A 24,663-nucleotide genomic window follows, 5' to 3' on the forward strand; every position below is an offset into this window, starting at 1 on the left:
TCATCTAAACAAGGCGTTGATAGAGGCTTTTTTTATAATAAAGCAAATGGGCTACCTGATGGTAAGTGATCACTACCGCCCATATACATGGCCACTGTAAGAAATAATAACATCTCTTACCTCACCAATGCGCCACCAACCTTGGGAACTAAGATGTCATGTCATTTGTGCCGTTAGTTACACTATTTACTCACGTTTCGAACCGGAATACACACTATGTATTGCTGTTCGGCTGTAGAATATATGATGAGTGGGTGGTACCTACCCAGACGGGTTTTTACAAAGCCCTATCACCAAATTTTAGCAAACAATCATGACCATCAATAGCATAGATAGCAAACAATCATGACCATCATTAATGAAAGTTTGATAAAAACATTTGTGAATATGCTCGGAATTTTCTTTTCTTCTATTATTTCCATTTTTTTTTTCATTAGTAACGCTATCACGTATATTGTATATATGTACCATATAACTACCAAATATATGTATGTAGCTAGCAAACAAAAAAACGTTTGACAAATAGAGCACGAAAAGTTACTGAACGGTTTTGCCTTCGCTTATTTATATGTAGATATAGAATTATATACTTTTTAAAAATATATATTAAATTTATGAATATAAATTTATTTCCATTAAAATATTCCATTACATTATTCATGACAGCGAGTCACTCTTTTACCAAGATGTTGACATTGATGAGACTTTCATTAAGATTCTATCACTGTCAATGGGTTACGAAACCAGATATGATAAATATATACTGATTTTATATAAAGGGAGAAAATTGTTTATTAGATTATAAATACTTCTGTTTTAAAATGTTTTATTTTAAAACAGAAGTGAAGAATATTTAATGTATTAATAATATTAATATATATTATATTAATATTATTAAAGTCGAATAGAACTTATCCACAAATTTACTAAAGTGTGTGTCTGATATAATGAAATAAAAATTAAACACATTATAAGCTTTGGTCGAAATACGCTTATTTATTTTATGTAAGGAATTAGTTTTTTTCGTACATATCTATCTCAAAGTTTTTTCCTGTGATAGTTTCACCTTAATAAAATTAAAGTAAGTCTGTAAAGCCTGCTGGGCTAAGGTCTCCTCTCCTTTTCTCATTATTTGTATCTTATTCCACTACGCTGCTCCAATGAGGGTCGGTTGAATACACATGTGGCAAAATTTCAATGAAATTAAACACATGCATGTTTCCTCAGGATGTTTTCCTTCACCGTCAAGCACGATATGAATTATAAACACTAATTAAGCACATGAAAATTCAGTGCTTTTTACCCGGGTTTGAACCCATGACCATCGGTTAAGATTTACGCGTTCTGACCACTAGGCCATCTCGGTATTTAATACCTAATGAAAAATATTTAAAATAAATTATATTATGAAAAAGTTTCTCGAGTCCTTGTCGGAGCTCGAGATCTTCGGTAAAGATACACGTTTTCTATTCACTCGCCAATCTCCGCCGAGTTTAGTTTTACGAAGTGTTTAATATTCACGTTTAAACGATTGATTGGCTCGGAGGTCATTGCAGTCTTAATTAACTGATGTGGATTCGATTGCCGATCATGACTAATAATTTGTAAAGCTCATGCCTGGCTTATTGGGTTGAATGTACTAATACCTCGTTGTTGTATTTTCTAGTGTATGTGGCTGAAGTCAGGGTTTTAAACGTAGATCTAACCTATATAAGGTGTTAAGTTTTTAGCATTTGTCCTGAACCTTATTTATCTCCGGTCATATCGAATTACCGTCCCATAGGATTATGTGAGTGTAGGAATAGAGTGCACTTGTGTGTTGCACACATAGTTATACACATTTAATATGTCAGACAGCTAGTCTGCCTAGATCACTCTAGCCGCCGTGACCGCAGTCAGTCAGGCGGTCATCATTCATCGTTTACCAAATTCGGATGAGGGATTAGAGAGTGCGCCTGTGTGCACAATATCATATACGCAGTTGGCTTTCACCATTGGCTAGAGTGATTCATGAGGAATGTTTTGGTGTATAATTCATTATGGTTTTGTGTAAATATGACGTGGAAAAATCATAACGATTGAATGCTTTGCAGGCGTACCCTACGTAAACCAATATTTGTGTTATATATTACATAATAAACATTTTATTTAGTAACTGGTTTTGTTATATTAGCGCACGAAGGGCAAAATTATATCTAGTTTACAGATAGCAATAAGAGGATATATCTATGATTACTAACATATTTTATATATAACCATACAGTAATAAGTATGTATTTTTTATATATTATTTCCTTTACATAGTTTATAATTTTATTGTTTCCGCAAAATGAGGCATAAAACTGATTTGTTGTCTGTATTGAGTTTTTTTTTGCTTGTAGCGTCCAACAAAATATAATATAATTCCTATTATTTATTTTGTAATACTACCTGCTCAACTACGTATGAGTAAAATAATTTTTTTATGTTTCAAACACACAAATTTACCACTTCAATTTTCCCCCTTAATGGTATAATTTCCAAAAATCCTTTACACTCACGACGTATTCCTTCAGCACGCGATGATTTATTACAAACATAAATTAAGCACATAGTTGTTTTATATTCACGAGTTCATTTTGAGGATAAAAATAAATCTATAAATTGACTGACGTCGTTATAAATATGGGAAGTTTTTAATTAAAATCCGTCAAACAGAAGAACGGATAGGAGAATATTTTTGGCTTCTATTTAGATAATAGTGTGTGCCGGGAATAGGAATGTCTTCAAAAAACAAATCGTAGAACGACCGTCCTTTTTCTATTGCAAAATCCGGTATACCTTGTAACTGAATTGATTGTTATTTATGGATTCGAAGCGTTTTCTATTTCCTTCAGCGGAAATGTTCTTATTACCACTCTCTTATTCTGTATTAACGTTTGATTGAATCGCAAAATAACTTGAACGCACACAAAGAGATAAGCTCAAAATCAAGATGTATTTGTCATATTATTATTATTTTTTAAATAAACAGCAATATCAGCAATAAGGCAAGTTTTGCGGATTCCATTTCTGCTTTTATCGCGTATTTCTACATTTATGTAATTTTTTATATACAATTAATATTGTTGGTGCGTAGATGTTGTGCAAAGCAAATCGATCGTCATATATTTATGCTCAAGTCAAGCAACAATTCTCTTTGTCATTAAATGACGATTCGAATGATGAGCCGGTTTTGTTGATACAATTAACGAATAGTAGATCAGTGTGCCTTATGGAAGTTTTTTTTGCTTATTCGTGTAATTCTTCTACTTTGATTAAATTAATTTGAATCAGTGTGCATAATGCGTGTTATTTTACTTATTCGATAGCGTTTACGTTAACTGCGATTTGTATGGAATTCTGATTATTGTCGCGCTGACGTCACTAATGACGTTTTATTCATTCCATAAATCGTTTTTAACATCAACGATATAGATTTAAAAAAACTCATACTATGCACACGTATTCAAACTCATTTAATCAGTATAGAAGCATTACACTTATTGATGGTAAAAGTAAAAACTGCCACCTGGTTCGGCATAGTAGCTAACCTGACTTGAGGAGAACCGGCCCAAATAGGTCATTGCTTACAATCTTCAATATGATAAAGAAAATTCTTATAGATATCAAAAGTAACTCAAAAGGGCGACTCCGCGATAAGCACATCTGGCCGTGGTCTTTCAGAAAATTGAAGAATAAAAAGTTGTTAGTTGTAAATAATTTAAAATTTCAGTAATAAGATAGATTCTAAGAGATTTTTGTTCGAACAGTATTAATAGTGGGAGGAAATTTGTAAATTTTATTTGGCTTAAGCCCAAATCGACTTGTCGAAGGCGATTCTACTTTGTTTATATTGCGATAAATCATAGATTTTTTTTACACAGCGATGAACCTTTGTCGTGAATACTGGATTATATCTCGATTTAGGCTTATGATTATGAGAACTATATATTATATTTATTTTAGGAGAAAAAACCGTACCAGTTTATATGAGCTCTGAAGGTAAACATTCCTAGCACGGATGTATGTTACGTCCCTTAAGTCTCTAATTACAGTGGAGCTTACTTATCTTTCCAAACCGGAAAACACAGTCTACTGTTTAGACATAGCATTACTTATGAGTGAGGTAGTTAACCAGAGTTACTGATCCGGAGATGCTTGCTCAAAATCCAAATGATTTGAATTAAATTCGGAAAAATAATAATATTATTAATTTTGTAAGTGGTAAGTAGAGTTTTCTTAATAAATAAAAACTAACAAAATAGTTAAGTTTATAAGTTAAGTTTTTGTCAATAGTTTTTGTAAATGTTAGATTTCTGATCTCTCATACGGTTCAGTGACCAGACGAGCCTCGCGCATTGACGGTTTGCATCCGTTTCTCATTCACCCCAGTCGTGCGGTGCGTTAGATTCGAATTCGTATGGATGAAAAAGTGTGCGATGATTGCCTTTAGCGAACCAATTCCCATGCATTTAAACCAGTCAATATTTTGATCGCCAATCAAATCGATCAACGTTTTGTATGGAATTGTGTCCTTCAAGTTGCCTTGATTCGATTAGCGTTGTTACGAGAAACTTTCCATTTGATTTCCTTGGTGGTTAGCCCGTTTGTGTAGATACCACCCACTCTGGAGTTTTACCGCCAAATACTTAACATTGGTGCGTCGCGATTTGAAGTATGAGTGAACTAGTGACTACAGGCACAAGTGACGTAACATTTTAGTTCTCAACTTTGGGGTGGCCATTAGCGATGCAAGGAACAGTTAATATTTCTTACATCACCAACCCGCCAGACTGGGTAACTATTTTCCAAAAAATAAAATAAGTTTGAAAGTTGGACTATCATACTCGAATTGTTCAAATTTATTGAATTGCAAATGTACGATCCCCAAGTTTCGAGGTCTCTGAATTCAATACTATTGTTTTAAGAGGATATTGTTGAGGGTTTACGATAAAAACGATCGAAAAACATTGTACATTGAATCACGATAAGAATTAAAAAAAAAACTGACCAATTGAAAGCTAGGTGGCCATTTTAAAATTTTAAATTAATATTAAAATTAATCACAACAAAACAGTCAATACTTGTTCAACCCATAATTGTTGCTATGGGTATGATATGTTGAACAATGCTGTGTATTCATCTATCGAATGTCAAATCAATGATGACAGAAAGAGAAAAAATCAGCGTTTAACTAAAACACCCTCTAAACACATTTTATAAGTATGTGTATAAATATTTTCTTATGTAATTATATCTCGTAGTTCCGGATAAAGTTTGAAACATGTTAGCATATTACGGACCCAGTTCCGCTGGCGTACTACGCGAAAAATATCACCAACCATTTGTTTATACGAGCCAAGTTCGTGCTTTACATCGCTAGAGCCTTCGACTCAATAAAACTTATCGCGAATCGATCGTTGAATCAAGGTATAAGCTGAAGCGATGATGATTTTTTTTATGTGTGCCAAATAATTTTGTATTGCTCCGCTTTATCTTGTTTATGGTTAGTGTAGTGTATCTTTTTGTCCTTTCTCTTTGTCTCTCATGTATAATGTAACAAGCAATAGTTATCATATACAATTAAAGAAGACTTCTTAACTCTTCCTTCCTATTCTATAAAAAAAAAAATTAAAGACAGGCTTTCACAAAGTTCTATCACGTCGTGTATAGAAAAGGTTGTAATCTACATCCTTTTCTATACCCTTACACAAGCGAGGCGGAAACCTCTAGCGTAAACCAGTTGCTGTACAATTCGCCTTCCTATTCTATAAAAAAAAACGAAATTCAACAACGGCTGTCTATCTCAGATTGGTAAATTGCGTTGAGATATAATAGTGTACTAATGTGTGCCCACGCAAACAAAGGTGGCTCTATCCTATCTCTTTACTAGATGAGACACAGAACCAACCTCGCCAAGATACTGAAGTAAAATATCCAACTTCATCTCCGGGCTGCTACTGAGAATGTCTTGAGAATAATTCAATAACTTTTAATAGAGCCTTACAAACTAGCGCGTAAGTCAAAGAAATAATATAAAAATGTACCCGATATATTTTAACACTTAAACCGTATCTTATTACTTCGCAAGCGCCCCACGCTTTGAATAACTATGCGTTGTAAATAAGCGATACGTCGCGTGTTTGTTTGTTCATGTCTCTTGACGACTTACTGCGATGCTAAATTCCTTATAAGACATTAGGCAGACATATTAAATATTTCCCTGCGAATTAATTGATTTATGTGTTGGTATTTGATTTATGTACAATGTTGGTGTCTTCAAATCCAGAGTAAACAGGTTTCTTATAGGCGAGCGTGCAACATCTTAGACCGTGTCGATGCTTAACATCAGGCAAGTCAACGGTCAAACGCTGGCCTATTAATTGTAAAAAAAAAAAAAAAAATGTATTAATCTTTGATAAGTATTTGTTAGAGTATTGGACAGTGATGGATCAGCGGAGCGAATTAATTAGGTCCAGATTATTGGTGCTAAGGGAATATGGATCGCTAAAATACAGCGATGTAGCTGAATAAATATTTCTCGGTAAGGAACTTTTTTCTTAACTTGTTCCAAATTTAAAACCTACCTAAGATTTTAAATTTGGAACAAGTGAAGAAAAAAGTTTTTATACTTGTACTTTTTATGTTTGTTGGATAGCCTGTATACCTTCATGCTGCATAAAGATTTTCCTTTAAAAGGAATAAAATTGGAGATTGCTTCATGATATTCAACAGCGGGATAACGGAAATATATACTCAAGATTTCTTTCGTCAAATGATTAAATAACGCCAGGGTTAATAAATTTATTACAAATATAAATTAAATGATTTATATATAAATATAATTAAAACATTATAAATTAAAGAGTTATTCTTTTAAGTTCATTTAATGAACAGGAAAACTTATTTCAGACTATAATTATTCCAAACAGAGCCGACATGACCCAATGGCTTGAACGCGTGAATCTAAACCACGCAGGCATCAATTAATATGTATGTGCTTAAATTGTGTATAATTCATCTCGTGAAACCTACACATGTCCGAAGATCTAACACATTTGTTTACTTACCCAGATAAGAGCAACGTAGCTGAATAATCTCTAAACCCTATCCAAACGACGAGAAGTCTTTGCCCAGCCCTGGAATAAAAAAAACTGTCAACTTAACTATACTGTATAATAAATCAAAGTTAATTAGCCTAGCTAACGGAACGATCAAATTGCTTCTAAAAAATAGTTCTATTAATCAACCTGATACAGTAACAGTACAGTAACGGCCTGTGGATGTCCCACTGCTGGGCTAAGGCTTCCTCTCCCTTTTTGAGGAGAAGGTAGTAGCTTATTCCACAACGCTACTCCAATGCGGTTTGGTGGAACATGTGGCAGAATTTAAGTGAAATTCGACACATGCAGGTTTCCTCACGATGTTTTCCTTCACCGTCAAGCATGAGATGAATTATAATAAGAAATTAAGCACATGAAAATTCAGTGGCGTTTGCCCGGAGTTGCCCTAACCCGATAATAAATTCTGAATTTGAATAATTAATTGGATCAAAGACGATAAACTAAAACGAGAAATATATAAAATGATATCCGTCTAGATTCATCTAATATCCCTATTTGGTTATAAAAGTTGTTGCCATGTTTGTTATTTTGGCGAGACGTCGATATGCATACCAAATATTTGTGTATATCTGAATACTAGGAAATTTCCGTTTGTGTTCTAATAATATTTTTTTTTGTTTTTTTTTTTTTTTTTTATAGATAATGATGTATGATATAACAGCTTTCAGCTCAGTTTCGTTGAATATTAAACAAAAGATGTCAATGATTGACAGTTGACAAATTAAAAATTAAAATTGTCAATTAGTTTTCGTTTTAAAAAAATCTTTATTCAATATTACTCTTAATGAATTTATACTGTTTCGCTCAATAGTCAGTACACCCATTGTATTGATATTTGACATTCGACCGCATTCAAGGAAAGAAATGTTTTTATTGCTATTATAAATGCAACATTTACGGAGTTTATGCTGTTAAAAAGATTTATGAAATAAATAAATGCAATGACGTCGACAGGAATTTATTTGGTGGAAGTTTTCCTACCGAAATAATTTTGTTGTCTCTTGGTAGTAGCTTATGCAAGTTCATCTGGGTAGGTACCACCCACTCGTCACACATGCTACCGCGAAACAGCAATATTGAGTATTTTTATCTTTAGTTTATAGTGAATGATCCAGTATAACCACGAGCACAAGAAATGCCATCACAGTTTCATGATTGGTAACTAAAGTAAATGTACATATACATAATATGTAATAGACATTTACTTTTTTAATTGCAGAACATTTCATAGACCGTAACATTTTTACAAAAGTCAAATTTACGTTAATCGATAAAACAAAAAAAAAATCAACAAACACAACAGGGTTTATATACTAGTATTAATATAAATACGCCTGCCATTTGAATAGAGAGTGGATTGAGCCATGTATTATGGAGATGAATGTCCACGGTCCATAAAAAATATCTCCAACACTAAAGCGATGTCGATTTATTTGTCCCGCTAAATTATCCGAGACTATATTTAAGCCAAGCGTTTTATTTTAAGTATAACTTATGTGGATTGCTTTTAAATTAGTCGTCACGAAAAATACTTACATAATTAAAGCTATGACAATCCAATCATTTGAAAATAAACAAGGATATTGACAGAGTTATCCTGTATTATTAATAATGTTTAATATACAACGACTTGTTATGTAAATATAACAAAATTGTATTGCTGTTTGTTGTTGTTCTGTTCTTTAAAATACCAAATCACGACAATTGTCCCTTTTTTCACACTGGAAAAACGCATTACGCGTTTTCTCCACGGTAATAGTGGAAGGTATGTGGGACTCGCCGGTGTCCAGGGCGCCGAGTACGCCCCGAACATCGTAATACCCACTAAAAACCAGCGGTACCCTATCCGTCTTAACGAGGAGCGCCACGGGTCTCCATTCTTTAGGGGAGATAGTCCCGGTGACGCCTATTGCGACCATAATTGTCCCTGTTTGTATATAATTATATTATTTAGATTCGGTTTTGTAGTATGATGTTCCTGCGTGTTTTTATTGTCAGGCGGCATTACCTTTGAAATTTCATGATTAACATTTTAATTGCCTTCTGTTCTTTTGCGTCTTTGTTTTTCTTCTTCTTAGAATGCTTGTTGGGAAGTGTCTCTAGGCCTCGTAAAGCAAGCAAAACCGTTGGTCCTGCGCCTGAACTCTTTGCGGTCATGCCGGTTTGTCGTTCCATCGGATTATGAGAGTGAGGGAATAGAGTGTATATGTGTTTGCGCCCATTTTGTATATGTCCTGCGAAATTAACTAGTCTCTTGAGATAGACCGCCGTGGCCGAAATTGGTCAGAAGAACATCGTATTTGTTTTTAATTTATGCTCGTCTAGCCGGGTGGTGTTTACACTCGCGCGTCTTGCTACGCGCGTAAAGTTTTTTATCCTATATCTAAACTTTTGCCGCTTTATCGGATTATGAGAATATCCGTTGTGACCGAAATCAGAAGGACATAATACATCATATATTCATTATTTATTCTATAGTTTGTGTCGCTGTGCTCCGTTTTGAAGGGTGACTGAGTCAGTGCTATTACAGGCACAAGTGACAACATCTAACATTCCATTAACGCCAATGTGACGGTGGAATAATGGGGGTAAGTACTAAGTGCTACTGATATTAGTGCCGATAATGATCTATGAACAAAGTTCCATCAGGCTGGTCCGTTTATCCGTCAGGAAGTCCTTCCTACTATAATTAAAATCCCATAAAAAACGTTCACTGGCCAAAGTCATGGGAGAATATATGTTGTTAAATATTTTCATAATAACGAGGTAAACGGCGTAAGGTTAATTGTTTGAGTGATATTTGAAATGACGTCGGCGGTCGGAATGCGTGACGTCAAACGTCTATTATTGGTAGCGCGGGCCCTTCGGAGTGCAGGTGAATTACTACACTTGCGGTTAAAAAATATATCTCGTGTTTTTGTATAATGACCGGTCTAGCGGGACTATGCTGTTTGCTAAGGGGATATTTAAACGGATAAGGTTATAATGGAATTATAAGTATTCGCTATAACAGTAGCTCATAGTAATAATGCTTAGTTAGTTGCAGTAGTAGTATTGACTTGACGGCAATTATATCGACGTAAAGTATATTTGTAAGTGTCGGTTTTTATGTTTTCTAAAAAACGTCCAATATAGAGGTGCGAATGTAAGCCCCACTGCGTCTTATTATTCGTATAACAATTCGCCAGGATTGATATATTCTAGAACGTTCAATATATGAAATATAAAAATTAAATACAATTATATATAAACAGTTGCCTAACTGTGAACGGAATATTTTATATTATATATTTTTCTTTACACACACAGCAAACGTTCAAAATCAAAATATTCTTTATTCAAATTGGTTTATAAGAGTATTTGATTTGTCATGTTATAGTTTTGAATTACCTAAATGTAAAGCTGCCTCCGGATTGCTATGTGGCTTGGCCGAGATGAACCTCAAGAAACTCGGGCGTTACACATTGTGATAAAATCGTTTAACTCAAATGTTACGAAAATGTTAAGTTGCACTCGATTTCGATTTGACTCTCGTGACGCTCAAAGAAATATCACTTAAAAATAAAAGTTATTATTTTTTATTTCACATTTAAAAAAGAAAATATATAACAATGGGATAAAAAATGTTTATCGTTAATGTTTGTGTATACATTTTAGACTTAAGAACGGAAACGCTAATTGAGCGAAAAACAGCTCACGTCGCTTTGTGGTTTCTTTTAATCATCCACATCGCGAAGTTCGTGTTATGGCACTCATAAGAAGCGCTGCGGCAGGCACTGTTCACCACAACGCGTTATATGTGTTTTTATTCTTTGAGAATAACATACATATGTATACCAAGTCAAGTCGAAGTCAAAATCTTTATTCAATATAGAATCATTACTAAATTGCTAAAAAATCTACCACCAGTTCGAAAAGAAATACCTCAGACCTGAGAAGAACTCAAGGAGATTTTTCTTTTCTTTTACCAACGAATGTTATTGACGGTATAGTTCGATATATTTCGCAAGATGTGTGGTTCTTTAAGAGCTAAGATCTTGATCTTGACTTGATGACTTGTCATCTATCTATAATATTCTTTGACGTTTCACGCGAACGTTTCTAACGATTTTTATGAATTTTGAATGAATTTCGCAATTGTACATTATTGATACGTTTTCTGGTGTCTTGTGATAAAAGCGTAATAATAATAATAAGATTATAATAATCCTCCAGACAGATTTCGGCCATGGCGGCCAATCTCAAGAGAGATTAGCCAACTACGCAGGAGATATTATAGTGCACAAGTGTGAGTAAAAACACAGGTGCACTCTCTATTCCCTAACTCTCGTAATCCGATGGGACGGCAATCCGACACGACTGGAAAGAGTTCAGGCGCAGGACCAACGGCTTTACGTGCTTTTCGAGGCACGGGAGTTTACACTTGCAACTTCTAGACTCCGGGCTGCTACTGAGAATATCCTGACAGAAAAAGTCAATAAGTTTTTTATTGGCCCGACCTGGGAATTGAACCCAGGGTCAGCAGTCAGATAAAAGCGTATACATTGTCCAGCGGCGATTTTTTAACTGTGTAGTCGGGTAACACTCGTAACTATCGTGTCGGTAGTCCTAGTACTAATAGTACGTCAATCATAATTTCAAAAGAAAAATCTTTTACATAAACATACATCACATTGACAAATATAAAGAGAAAAACGACAATCAAAATATTAATTTTAATTTCTCTATGAATTTGCTTCCCTATTACACTTCTGTAAAACCTCTTCCAAATATTCAATGGCGTGGCAACACTTTACGTACTCTTTTTTTTTTTAAATTTTCCAACTATTTTAATCTACAATAATTAATAATATAATTGTATGTATTTTTAATTATCATCTCTAAGGAGTTTAAACGTAAACTAAGATCGTTCCCTCAGTTATCTCATTTTCATTGTTTTAAAGGCATTGCCGTCTAACGGTAATAGTCGGCTCGTAGAAATTTAAGATCGCGTAATTTTAAAATAACTAGACAGAAAGATGCAAGGTTCTCGTTTATTGCCTTACGACGGCTTAAAGAATTTAAAAAAAGCGGAAAATTACAAAATTGAAAATTAAAAAAAAGACAATTAATTTGCAAAATAATTTACTGTATCTATACAACCTTATGATTAAGGATTATCATAATAAAGATATTGATAAAATGAAATATATATATATATATATATATTCTTTTTTATATATAATTATATATAAATTATATTTTATATATATGTGCAGACAGTATCTCCAAATAAATAAATCCTTTATGGATTTTCTCACCTTTGCACTAAAAAAAGCGTTCACCATTCCTACCATCAATGAATAGCCGAACATGGCTTCAAAGATGTAACGCCCCTATACATATAATTATACACTAATTAGGTATATATTATAAATCATTATAACACAGGGAAAAGTATATTCAATAAGTATTCATTAAACAATAATAAGGAAATTTTAATATTTTTATTATTTATATAAATAAACGATTGTTTTTCTCATATTTTGTTTTCATTATCCGTCTCTCAAAAGTACTTTCTGGAATATCATGAAGTGCACAAGCGCTTCTGTCATGTCAGATTATATTGAATTTAATTAATTGCAGCCAGCGATGAATTTAATAAAAAAAAATATAATCAAATTAAGAACCGCCTTAAAGCCGTTTGAAAATGTTACTTATGTATCGTCTCTAGTGTACTGTCCCTGAAAGTGTTAATTAATAAATAATTAAAATATTCAGCCTCCTGTCCGCTGTTTCCTCGTGACCTGGACCTTTATTTTATCTATGGTAATTTGATCCGAATGTTCACTTTAATTTCCAAGTTAGGAAGGCTCAGTTTAACGACTTCCACGGGGGCTTGAGTGCTAAATTATAAAGATAGTTAAAATTGACGCGAGACTAGCAAATAATTCTGACTTTATTTAATTGAGAATTGTACAGCAACTGGTTTACGCCAGAGGTTTCCGCCTCGCTTGTGTAGGGGTATAGAAAAGGATGTAGATTACATCCTTTTCTATACACGACGTGATAGGACTTTGTGAAAGCCCGTCTTTAATTTTTTTTTTTTTATAGAATAGTAAGGTGGACGAGCATATGGGCCACCTGATGGTAAGTGGTCATCAAACGCCCTTAGACATTGGCATTGTAAGAAATGTCAACCATCGCTTATAGCCAATGCGCCACCAACCTTAGGAACTAAGATTTTATGTCCCTTGTGCCTGTAATTACACTGGCTCACTCACCCTTCAAACCGGAACACAACAATATCAAGTATTGCTGTTTTGCGGTAGAATATCTGATGAGTGGGTGGTACCTACCCAGACGAGCTTGCACAAAGCCCTACCACCAGTAAAATACTTATTTTTTTCGCTTCCGGTTTGAAGGATGTAAGAAGTATGCAAAATATCATGTTTGGTCGAGAAGTTAAGACGTGAAAACGTAACAAACAACACAGAAAAATATGTCGACTTTGGCCTATTTACAATGGCAACATTATCTATGTATAAGGTAAAATTATATTTGAAGTTAAAGATAATATGCTTTTTTATATAAATAATTCTTCTCTCGTGTGTATATTTATCATTCATATTCAAAAAAATTAAACCCAATATACATAAAATTTATACGAGAAGTTACAGCGAAGCTTTTATAATAAGTGTCCTCGCTTTTTTAGACTACTGATAAGCTGTTCTTGAATTATATACGACAAAAAACAGTTGTAATAGTTAATACTCATTTGCTAAACTTGTTCCAATTTTTTTTACGCACGCTTCCAAATGTCACACTTTCCAAATATATATATATTACATTTAATAACAACTTTCGCTTATAAAAAAAATAACAGCTAAATGAAACTGTATATAGATAATTGATATTTAATTTTTAATTAACTATAAAAGGTATCCGTGAACCGGTCCCCGAGCAATTGATATTAATTAGAAATTAATTACTCTAATTTATACTAACTTTCCAAGGCGTGTGGAGTGCCGACGTATGAAGGGTATGTAGGTTTAACTGCATCGTTGGTGTAGCGACTAATTATAAGGCTGCAGAACTTGAGGGTTTGGGGTCAGATCCAGGATCGATACAATTAAAAGTGGTTTTTTTTTGTCAAGCTTTCGCATTAACAGTTCCCAGGGTCACTTATTTCTCACTTATCATATATACAACTGCCATCAGCAATACTTGGTACTGGTGAGTAAGCAACTAAAGGCACAAGGGACATAACATCTTGGTACCTAAAGTTGGTGGCGCTTTGACTTACTTAGAAAATTAAGCTAAACACTCATTTTGCTCTTTCTGTCATTATTGATTTCAAATTAGAAAGAAGAAGACACTGAATTGTTTAATTAAACACTCACGAAGCAACGTTTATAAGGAAGTCGATTAATTTAAAAAAAAAGTTTATTTTACGCAGTAACGTATTAACAGTCATGTGATTTTTTACAAAGAGGTAGTTCATGAGCAAGAGGGTCATTGGCTATCTATATCATGGATAGTCTCATAAGATAATTATCTTTTAAGTAGCAACCATTCATGCCTTATCTTCATCCTTTTTATAGTACACTAGATAATACTAGCTAATTCTATATATTATATGTATCTAGCCGAGATGGCCCAATGGTTAGAACGCGTGAATCTTAACCGATGATCATGACTTCAAACCTGGCCTAGCACCACTGACTATTCATGTGCTTAATTTGTGTTTATAATTCATATCGTGCTTGACACATTTGTATTCCGCATTAGAGCAGCATAGTGGAATAAGCTCCAAACCTTCTCAAAAAAAGAGAGGAGGCCTCAGCCCAGCAGTAAGACATTTACAGGTTGTCTGTCACTTACTATTTTACTTTTACCTAAATATTCGTGAATCACATATTTCAGAATCATAGCGGCAATCCCTCGACACCTCATACATATAAAAACCATACAGACCTTTTTATAATCCACGGATTTTGCGGATCGTTCACAGTCGATCTGGGAATTGACCCGGATTTGGGCGGATAACAAAATGATGTATAAAATATTATATAATAACTCGGATAACGATAGGAAAAGCCAAGACTAAACATTTTTTACAGTATAAAATATTAAAATAAATAACAAAGAATTTTAAAATTAAGATAAGTCAAATTAAATAACAATAATAACGATATGTTCAAGCATAAGTAACAGTTATTTATTATATATTCAAGTGAAATCAAAATACGACTATTCATGTATACTTTTACAAGTACATTTGATTCGTAATTTTAAACAATAATATTGAATGTAAAGCCTATTCTACCGAGAAGAACGGGCAAGAAATTATTTTCTATTTTCCATAATTTCATATATATAAATATATAAGGTTATGTCAAACAAATACAATTAAATTTAGATATATACTTAAAATGCTACAAAGCTTTTTTATCATCTATATAATCGTGTTGAGAAAAATGCCTTTTTTTAAGTAAACGATTTAAATTTATTAATTTATATCTTAATAAAGTACTGAGGAATTATTCTCCTGCTTCCCCATTTCCTTCACAAGTCTAACCGTACTGGCACTCTTTGTCACCTAACTGTGACATCAATTCCATCACGAAAGAAGGAATTTGGCAACTCTTTTCTTAATCTCCAAAAAATGGAATTCTTTACCAGCATATGTTTTTTCAAACGTTAATTCTTTACTCCCCTCATCTTATAAACTGGGTTCAAAAAAGGCGTGAAGAGGCATCTTGATTCCTACCGACGGTACTGATAGTCGTAGCGTTTCGACTCTACTTCCACTTACCATCAGGTGAAGAGGTCATTTGCCGTCCCGAATCTATAAAAAAAACTGTTTTAAGTCCGCAGATAATTTTAAATTTAGCCATAAATGTATTTGTTATGTTTTAATAAAAACTGACGAATTATATTTTGTTTCAGATGTAGAATACGATTACGTGGTGGACCAGCAGCCGATCGGCAAGCTGCTCTTCAGACAGTTCTGTGAACGGAACCGACCGAACTACCACAAGTACAACAGCTTCTTAGATGCGGTCAGTGACATGTTTGTTTGTTCACCAGCTTCTACTCACCGCTTCTAACGCGCGACTAGAAGATAATACGATCTTGCAGCGAAATCGATACTGTGCACGATCTATATATATTCAATTACATTAATCAAGCAGTTTACTGATGGTGAGGCTTTATGCAAGCTTCCTTCCAACGTTTATGGGCGTTGGCTACCACTTACCATCAGGTGGCCCATATGCTCGTCCACCTTCCTATTCTATTCTATAAAAAAAAAGAATAGGGATAACGCGTTCGAGTTCGGGTAAGCGCCGCAGAATTTATCAATTAACCGCACTCAGGCGTCTTGGTGAGGTAAGCTCCAAGCATTTTCATTCAATGAGTCGTGAGTTGTTTATCTAAACAATGTGAGTGAATATTATTCTCCTAAACATATAATTATAACACTTTGGCTATACAGTAACAGTGCCTGTGAATGTCCCACTGCTGGGCTAAGGCCTCCTCTCCCTTTTTGAGGAGAAGGTATCGAGCTTATTCCACCACGCTGCTCCAATGCGGGTTGGTGGAATACACATGTGGCAGAATTTCAGTGATATTAGACACATGCAGATTTCATCACGATGTTTTCCTTCACCGCATAGCACGCGATGAATTATAATCACAAATTAAGCACATTAAAATTCAGTGGTGCTTGCCCGGGTTTGAACCCACGATCATCGGTTAAGATTCATGTGTTCTTACCACTGGGACATCTCGGCTAGTTTGGCTATACATAGTTTTAATTTACATTGAATTAGTTATTCAATAGAAAAACAAAACTAATAACTTACTCCTAGTAACTTATTCGGCTGCTTCCTTGTATAATACAGAAAATAATATTTTTAAATGTCTTTAAATGAGTTACAAAAATATATAAGGATACTTTTTAAAAATGTATAAGTATGAGAAAAGCTAGATCGGACGAAGAAACTACAAATATATAGATAAGATGCAGACGTTGGCGCCGAAGCAAACATAATCACATATCATATTCAACTGAAGTTTGTATTTCGTTTGTAATATTTCTACTAGATCGGAAGTGCGTTCAGATCGAAAATACGTGTATCTGTTTGTACAAGAATTGCTTATTTCGTGAAACTTATATAAAAATATAATAAAATATAGCTGCTAGCTTTTTGTTAAGTTTTGGGCACTGAATATTCGTGTGCACTGAAATTTGTGTTTTATAATTCATCTCGTGCTTGACGGTGAAGGAAAACATCGTGAGGAAACCTGCATGTGTCTAATTTCATTGAAATTATGCCACATGTGTATTCTACCAACCCGCATTGGAGCAGCGTGGTGGAATAAGCTCCAAAACCTTCTCCTCAAAAAGGGAGAGGAGGCCTAGGCCCAGCAATGGGACATTAACAGGCTGTCACTGTTTGGGCAAATAATCTTTAAAATGTACTAGATTCGCCCACGTGGATTAAGTATAATATATGTGTTTATTATTACTGAAATAAAATATATGGTCATGTCACTGCTAAAGCTGAGCTATCTAATATTTAAATTATCATTGAAATCGGTTCAGTAGTTTGATAGATCATCGATAGCAAACTCAGCAGATATTTTACCGCTAAACAGCATTACTTAGTATTGTTGCGTGCCGGTTTGAAGAGTGAGTGAGCCAGTGTAAATGGCACAAGGGACATAACTCGCGATGTGTAGAATGGTTAATATTTCTTGTATGATTATGAGAGAAACATAATATAACGAGATTCAAATCAAAATGTGTTTTTAAAATTATATCATTTAGAAAAAGCTACATTATCAGCATGTAATACAAGTTATATTTAATTTTTTATAAAAAATTCGAGATCTCTATGAAAATTATAATAATGTTAAAAAAAAAGTCATATAAAAGTTATTATTTGGCGCGCTCTCCGAAAACTATTGACGATACCCAATATAATAATTACATGTATATATTACTCATTCTAGTCTAGTGGCTTGATATACGGCCGCAGACCCGGAGTTCCTGGGTTTAATTCCCAGGTCGGGCCAATAAAAAGTTATTGAGGTTTTCTGTCAGAAAATTCTCAGTAGCAGCCCGGAGTCTAGAAATTGGAAGTGTGTATACTCTCGTGCCTCGGAAAGCACGTAAAGCCGTTGGTCCTGCGGCTGAACTTTTTCCGGTCGTGTCGGATTGCCGTCCCATCGGATTATGAGAGTTAGGGAATAGAGAGTGCACCTGTGTTTGCGCACACACCTGTGCACAATAATATCTCCTGCGTAGTTGGCTAATCTCTCTTGAGATTGGCCGCCGTGACCGAAATCGGTCTGGAGGACATTATTATTATTATTATTAAGTACAGTAATATTTACTCAGATAATTGTTAATAATAAAATCGGATCGTAAATTTTGAATGCGGTTTGTATTCGTCGTCAATTACAGCGTCGCATTTAAATAATTTCAGAATTAACAACAGTTACTGCAAAATGTATTTTTAAATTATTTATCATATTATATAGATAAGTGTGAAACATTTTCAATGTCACGAGCTCGTGTGGGTGGCTCGTAACGGTGTCCACACACACACAGACACACAGTGAACGTCAGTAGGCGTCGATACCAAAGGGACTATCGAATGATTTCAGCTAATGTATCCATTCGCTACATAACTGAGTTTAATATTAGATATAAAGTAATAAAAACTAATAATAAGCCTTTACTTCAGACTGGTCTATTTATAATAAATTTAACAAATTTTATTTAGAATCTATATTTTTATTTTTTTTATAAATTTAATACAAAACTTTTAGGGAAATCTCTCTGTATAAAAACAAGTAAAATTTATTACACAAATATCTACTGTTATAAAAAATTGTAAACAAAATTTTAGTTTTAACTTTCAGCTGTAATAATAAGCTATTTTACCAAGTAAACTATTCACTACAAGCTCTCTTATTAAGATTTACTTGAACTGCCAATAAACATATACATATTTATCTACGTCAGAATATATCAGCCTTACTTATAAACGTTTTATAGCGAGTATTAAGTTAAACACTGATTTATCTCTTTCTGGCATCAATGTTTTAACATTCGAAAGAAGAAGAGACAACTACGTGTATATAATTGTATAACTGACAATAATGCATGGAAGCAATGATTGTTCGATCTCGTGTGGAAATTAATGGGAGTTTTTGATTGTTTAAATAAATTCTTTTCAGTATATAATACATTTCAAATTTGGAATAAATATTATATTTCCGATTCAAAAAGTATTTATCTGTCTGTTTGAATAAAAATATGTTACTTTCGAATTAGTTGTGGCTGAATGTGTCATTAATCAATGTTATAATTGTTTTTTTTTAAATGTAAAATACGTTTCGTTATCTAGATCTGCGCATCGTGGTCTTCAAGCCAGAATAACAAGAAAAGCTTACGTGTATGTTAAAAGTTGGTATAATGTAAAACCAGTTCCATTAAGAAAGTCTTACGTGTAAACAATCTTTATATTAAAATATTTGTTTGTTTAGTGTGTCTGTAATGTTCGTTATACAGATAACACAAATTACAGACACACCAGACGATCGATTAATTTATTTAATAAAATTTATGGTAATCTATACTTATTTAATAAAATTCGAAGAGGTTTTTATTGTTCGAAAGCGCTTAATTGTTGGATAGCTTAATCCTAGAAGGAGGTTGGTTATAAGGCTTATTTAACAAAATATACAAAATACTACAGGATTTTTCGAAAATTTCTTGTTTATATAGGTAATTTATTTAACGATTGAATTAAAATAACGACGGGATCGACAAATAGATTGACCCAGTTATGAGTAACAATATAAAAACAAATACCCCTCTGTGGGGGTAACGAGGCACCGTTAACAATCTATATATAATTATATAACTGGATTAAGTTTATTTTTGAATTTAATTAAAAATATACATTCTTATAAATATATAAAAATTGCTTACGTCATAAGACTTTTATAATGGAATAGTAACTACCTATTAATTTTTGCTATTTGTTTTTTTATTTTTTATTTTGCGTCCGGCTAGGTACCGCCTATTTGTCAAATATTCTAACACGAACCAGCAATACTTGGTACTGTTGTGTTCCGGTCGGGAGGGTCATGAACCCGTGTAACTATAGGCACAAGGGACATAACATCTTATTTCCGATACATGGTATGGTGTATGGTGGCGCATTGGCGATGTAAGGAATAGTGATCATTTCTTACGGCACCAATATGGGTGGTGACGTGATCAGGTGACCCATATGCCATTTACCTTACTTATATATATATATTTATATATATATAGCTATTTTTCCAGAACTACTTATTTTCTTCGTTTTCCAGAAATGTAACAAATACATGTAAAAATGAATCCCAAAGTGTCACCAAAGTAGACCATGATGGCCCAATTGATAAAGTACAACATCCATCTCTCAACTTGTGTCCGTGTTAGTGGACACAGAACCCCTACCCGTTTAATATTATAAAAGGTTCGCCTCAATCTAGGATTTCCTATCGAGATGTAATAATCAAAATACTTGCAGACGGAAAGATACGAGGTGGAGGTGGATGAGACGCGGACGGCGCTCGCCGTCGAGCTTTTCGGACGGTACCTGAAGACGGAGGATGGGGAAGCGGTCACGGATGTCGTCCCTCCTGACGTCATCGATGACGCGAGCAAGTTACTTGAAGGTATATTTTTTTTTATAATTGAAATTTTTAATGTAAATAATATGAAGGCGAGATGTAATATTTCACTGGTGGTAGAGCTTTGTGCAAACTCGTCTGGGTAGGTACCACCCACTCATCAGATATTCTACCGCAAAACAGCAGTACTTGATATTGTTATGTTCTGGTTTGAAGGGTGAGTGAGCCAGTGTAATTACAGGTACAAGGGATATAAAATCTTAGTTCCCAAGGTTGGTGGCGCATTGGATATGTAAGCGATGGTTGACATTTCTTACAATGCCAATGTCTAATGGCGTTGGAGACCACTTACCATCAAGTGGCCTTCCTATTATATAAAAATAATGTGGTTTTTATCCATCAATTCAGGCTCAGCGGGAGTCATGTATGATGACGACGATGATGGGGTTAAAAATGTATCAAAAGTTAATATTACTGTCAAATTTATACTAAACCAAGATAGAGAATATTTACAATATTCTCATTGCCTAAACGGTATATAAACGTGTATTATATTATTTTTTCAGGCGGCTCGAAGGACATCTTCACGGAGTGCATACGATGCGTCAAGAACTTCCTCGCTGGCAGTCCGTTCTCAGAGTTCGAAAGGTCGATGTACTTCCACCGCTACCTCCAATGGAAATGGCTGGAGGCGCAGCCGATCACTCAGCATACGTTTCGGATGTACCGCGTATTGGGGAAGGGAGGATTCGGGGAAGTGTGCGCGTGTCAGGTGAATTTTTATGTTCCGCCTCAAGTCTAATTTCTAATGGTCACAGTTATTTCTAGTAGGTTCATCTGAAGGTACTTAAGGTGACTTATGCAGCATAAAGGTAGCTGTGTGTGCGTTGTCGCACTCGCATGAAACTCACCTCTATATTTAAGATCGAACTTCGATTCTAAGCTCAGCGTTACTAACCTCCACCTGAACGAGCGATCGTTATTTATGGGTCATTCTATTTGAAAGCAAAATCTTAGAAATTCCACCAAATTCACTTTCTAAGCTATGAGGAATATGCACTGCAAATTGCAATATATTATTTTATTATTACTTTAATAAATATTTACATTATATTATTTTGAATAAACCGAGATGGCCCTGTGTTAAGAACGCGTGAATCTTAACCGATGATCGTGGGTTCAAACCCGGGCAAGCACCACTGAATTTTCATGTGCTTAATTTGTGATTATAATTTATCTCGTGCTTTACGGTGAAGGAAAACATCGTGAGGAAACCTGCATGTGTCTAATTTCACTGAAATTCTGCCACATGTGAATTCTACCAACCCGCATTGGAGCAGCGTGGTGGAATAAGCTCCAAACCTTCTCCTCAAAAAGAGGAGAGGAGGCCTTTAGCCCAACAGTGGGACATTCACAGGCTGTTACGGTACGGTTACGGTATTTTGAATACGCCAAAGTAATATCGGGAGATCAAATGGTAAAGGAAAGGAAGGCTAAGGTAGAGCTTCGCAGTGTTCATATAGCAATAAGCAATGATTTATTTGATCATTTTAGGATTTTTTTTTCGTAATGTGTATTACTGTTGGCTCTAATAGCCTCATGGTAGCATGCGCAAGCGATCCCGTGGCGCCCCCTGATCAGACGGAGAGGGTACTGGTTTTTTAGTGGGTATTCTGGCGCCTTCAGTGCGGTTAACCTCACATACCCCCCACTTCACGTTTATGCCCATGCCCATAAATTCATGCCCAAAATGCCCATAATAGCCTCTACAGTGTCACCGAGCGGGAGAGGCGAGTTCAACTCAATCCGGACACATTAGGATAATAACTTCCACACTAAATATCTAGCGAATCTAGACAGCGCGATTCAGGAATGTGACAGATTCAATGAACGCCATCTATCGCTACCGAGTAGTAATATACGCCGTACATATTCGGATAAGTCCGCCCTGTTTGATGATCATTTGTGTGCTGAAATATTTACGTCAACAACATATGTTCCGTCCGTAGGTACGTGCAACGGGTAAAATGTACGCGTGCAAAAAGTTAGAAAAGAAAAGAATAAAGAAGAGGAAAGGCGAGAACATGGTGATCACGGAGAAATTAATATTGCAACGGATCAACTCTCGCTTCGTGGTCAACTTGGCGTACGCGTACGAGACGAAGGACGCGCTGTGTCTCGTACTGACCATTATGAACGGTGAGCCTTAGTATATAAGGAAGTAATTGTTTTAAATGTTTTTTGTAATATTTTTTTTTTAATTCGCTGTCATCTCATCTGTGATATATGTTAAGTTACGTTTTGATATTGAATTAAACATGTATTGAAAAATATATGTTTAATTTATATTTGCAGTTCGTAATATTGATAGTCATTTATTGTTACTATTTCCTTAGGGGTTTTTTGTATAGTAACATATACCTATAAATATACTCATACAATATATTTGTTGGTAGGGTCTCGTGCAAGCTCGTCTGGGTAGGAACCACCCACTCATCAGATATTCCACCGTCAATAGTAATACTCGGTATCGTTATAAAGTATGGTATATGGTAATAATCGTAAACTTGGTGCGCAGGCGGCGACTTGAAGTTCCACATCTACAACATGTGCGGCGCCGACACCGGGCTCGGCCTCGAGCGCGCGCGCTTCTACGCCGCGCAGGTCGCCTGCGGGCTCGAGCACCTGCACAAGATGGGCATCGTCTACAGGTAGTGCCCGATCGCAACACGGTACTACGGGCCGGGAGTTACTATAGCTCTAATAGATATTCCCTTTAGGAAACGGTAACTCGAGTTGCCAACATTTATAATCGACGGACGTCGGAGGGTCGAATTGAATTTGTTTCGAGGAGAATTGCGCAGTAACCCCCGTGTGGTCGCAGGGACTGCAAGCCGGAGAACATCCTGCTGGACGACGCCGGCCACGTGCGCATCTCGGACCTCGGGCTCGCCGTCGACGTGCCCGACGGAGGCAGCGTGCGCGGCCGAGTGGGCACCGTGGGCTACATGGCGCCCGAGGTACGTAGGACGATTTCGACGGCAGTCGGAACGCAGACCGTCGCCCGTCTCACAGCCGGAGTCCACCGTCCGCAGGTGATAGACAACGAGCGGTACACGTTCAGCCCCGACTGGTTCTCGTTCGGCTGCCTGGTGTACGAGATGATCGAGGGCCGCGCGCCGTTCCGCGCGCGCAAGGAGAAGGTGAAGCGCGAGGAGGTGGACCGGCGCGTGAAGCACGAGGCGGAGCGCTACTCGCACAAGTTCAGCGAGTGCGCGCGCGCGCTGTGCGGCGCGCTGCTGGCCAAGAGCGCGGGCGCGCGGCTGGGCGGCGCGGGCCGGCGCGGCGCGGCGCTCGTCAAGCAGCACCGCTTCTTCGCGCGCCTCAACTGGGCGCGCCTCGAGGCCGGCATGGTGGCCGCGCCCTTCGTGCCCGACCCGCACGCCGTCTACGCCAAGGACGTGCTCGACATCGAGCAGTTCTCCACCGTCAAGGGCGTCAACCTCGACGCCGCCGACGACACCTTCTACGGGAAGTTCAACACGGGCTCCGTCAGCATCCCCTGGCAGCGGGAGATGATCGAGACCGGCTGCTACGCCGAGCTGAACGTCTTCGCGTCGGGTCGGTACCGCATCTGTATTGCGATAATCTTATTCATAATTGTCCTTGGAAGCGGTTGAACGATGTAGTCGTTGATTTGATCCGACGCCATCTAGTACCAAGATACAATGAAAACCATGAAAAAATAGGTTTATCGAAATCGGTTTGTGTCGAAGTATATTCGACTCGAACAAATGCACCAACGTTCACTTTAATATATAAATATATACTATATACT

The 24,663-nt window shown here is 35.9% G+C and overlaps 1 protein-coding gene across 2 annotated transcripts in view; it reads left to right on the forward strand.

The window, feature by feature from the left end:
• Positions 1-24,663, forward strand: part of LOC126778130 (G protein-coupled receptor kinase 2) — a 66,276-nt gene that overhangs the window by 37,796 nt on the left and 3,817 nt on the right. The window contains exons 3-10 of one of the 2 annotated variants that reach the window (XM_050501535.1): positions 16,077-16,189; positions 19,550-19,597; positions 20,723-20,870; positions 21,392-21,597; positions 22,835-23,024; positions 23,404-23,536; positions 23,710-23,845; positions 23,921-24,446. In XM_050501535.1, the coding sequence (XP_050357492.1) occupies positions 16,077-16,189; positions 19,550-19,597; positions 20,723-20,870; positions 21,392-21,597; positions 22,835-23,024; positions 23,404-23,536; positions 23,710-23,845; positions 23,921-24,446 (1,500 nt within the window). The remainder of the gene's footprint in view (positions 1-16,076; positions 16,190-19,549; positions 19,598-20,722; positions 20,871-21,391; positions 21,598-22,834; positions 23,025-23,403; positions 23,537-23,709; positions 23,846-23,920; positions 24,447-24,663) is intronic. The other variant, XM_050501536.1, reaches the window with a different exon arrangement.

This window comes from Nymphalis io, chromosome 25 (assembly GCF_905147045.1).
Source record: "Nymphalis io chromosome 25, ilAglIoxx1.1, whole genome shotgun sequence".
Classification (NCBI taxonomy): domain Eukaryota; kingdom Metazoa; phylum Arthropoda; class Insecta; order Lepidoptera; family Nymphalidae; genus Nymphalis; species Nymphalis io.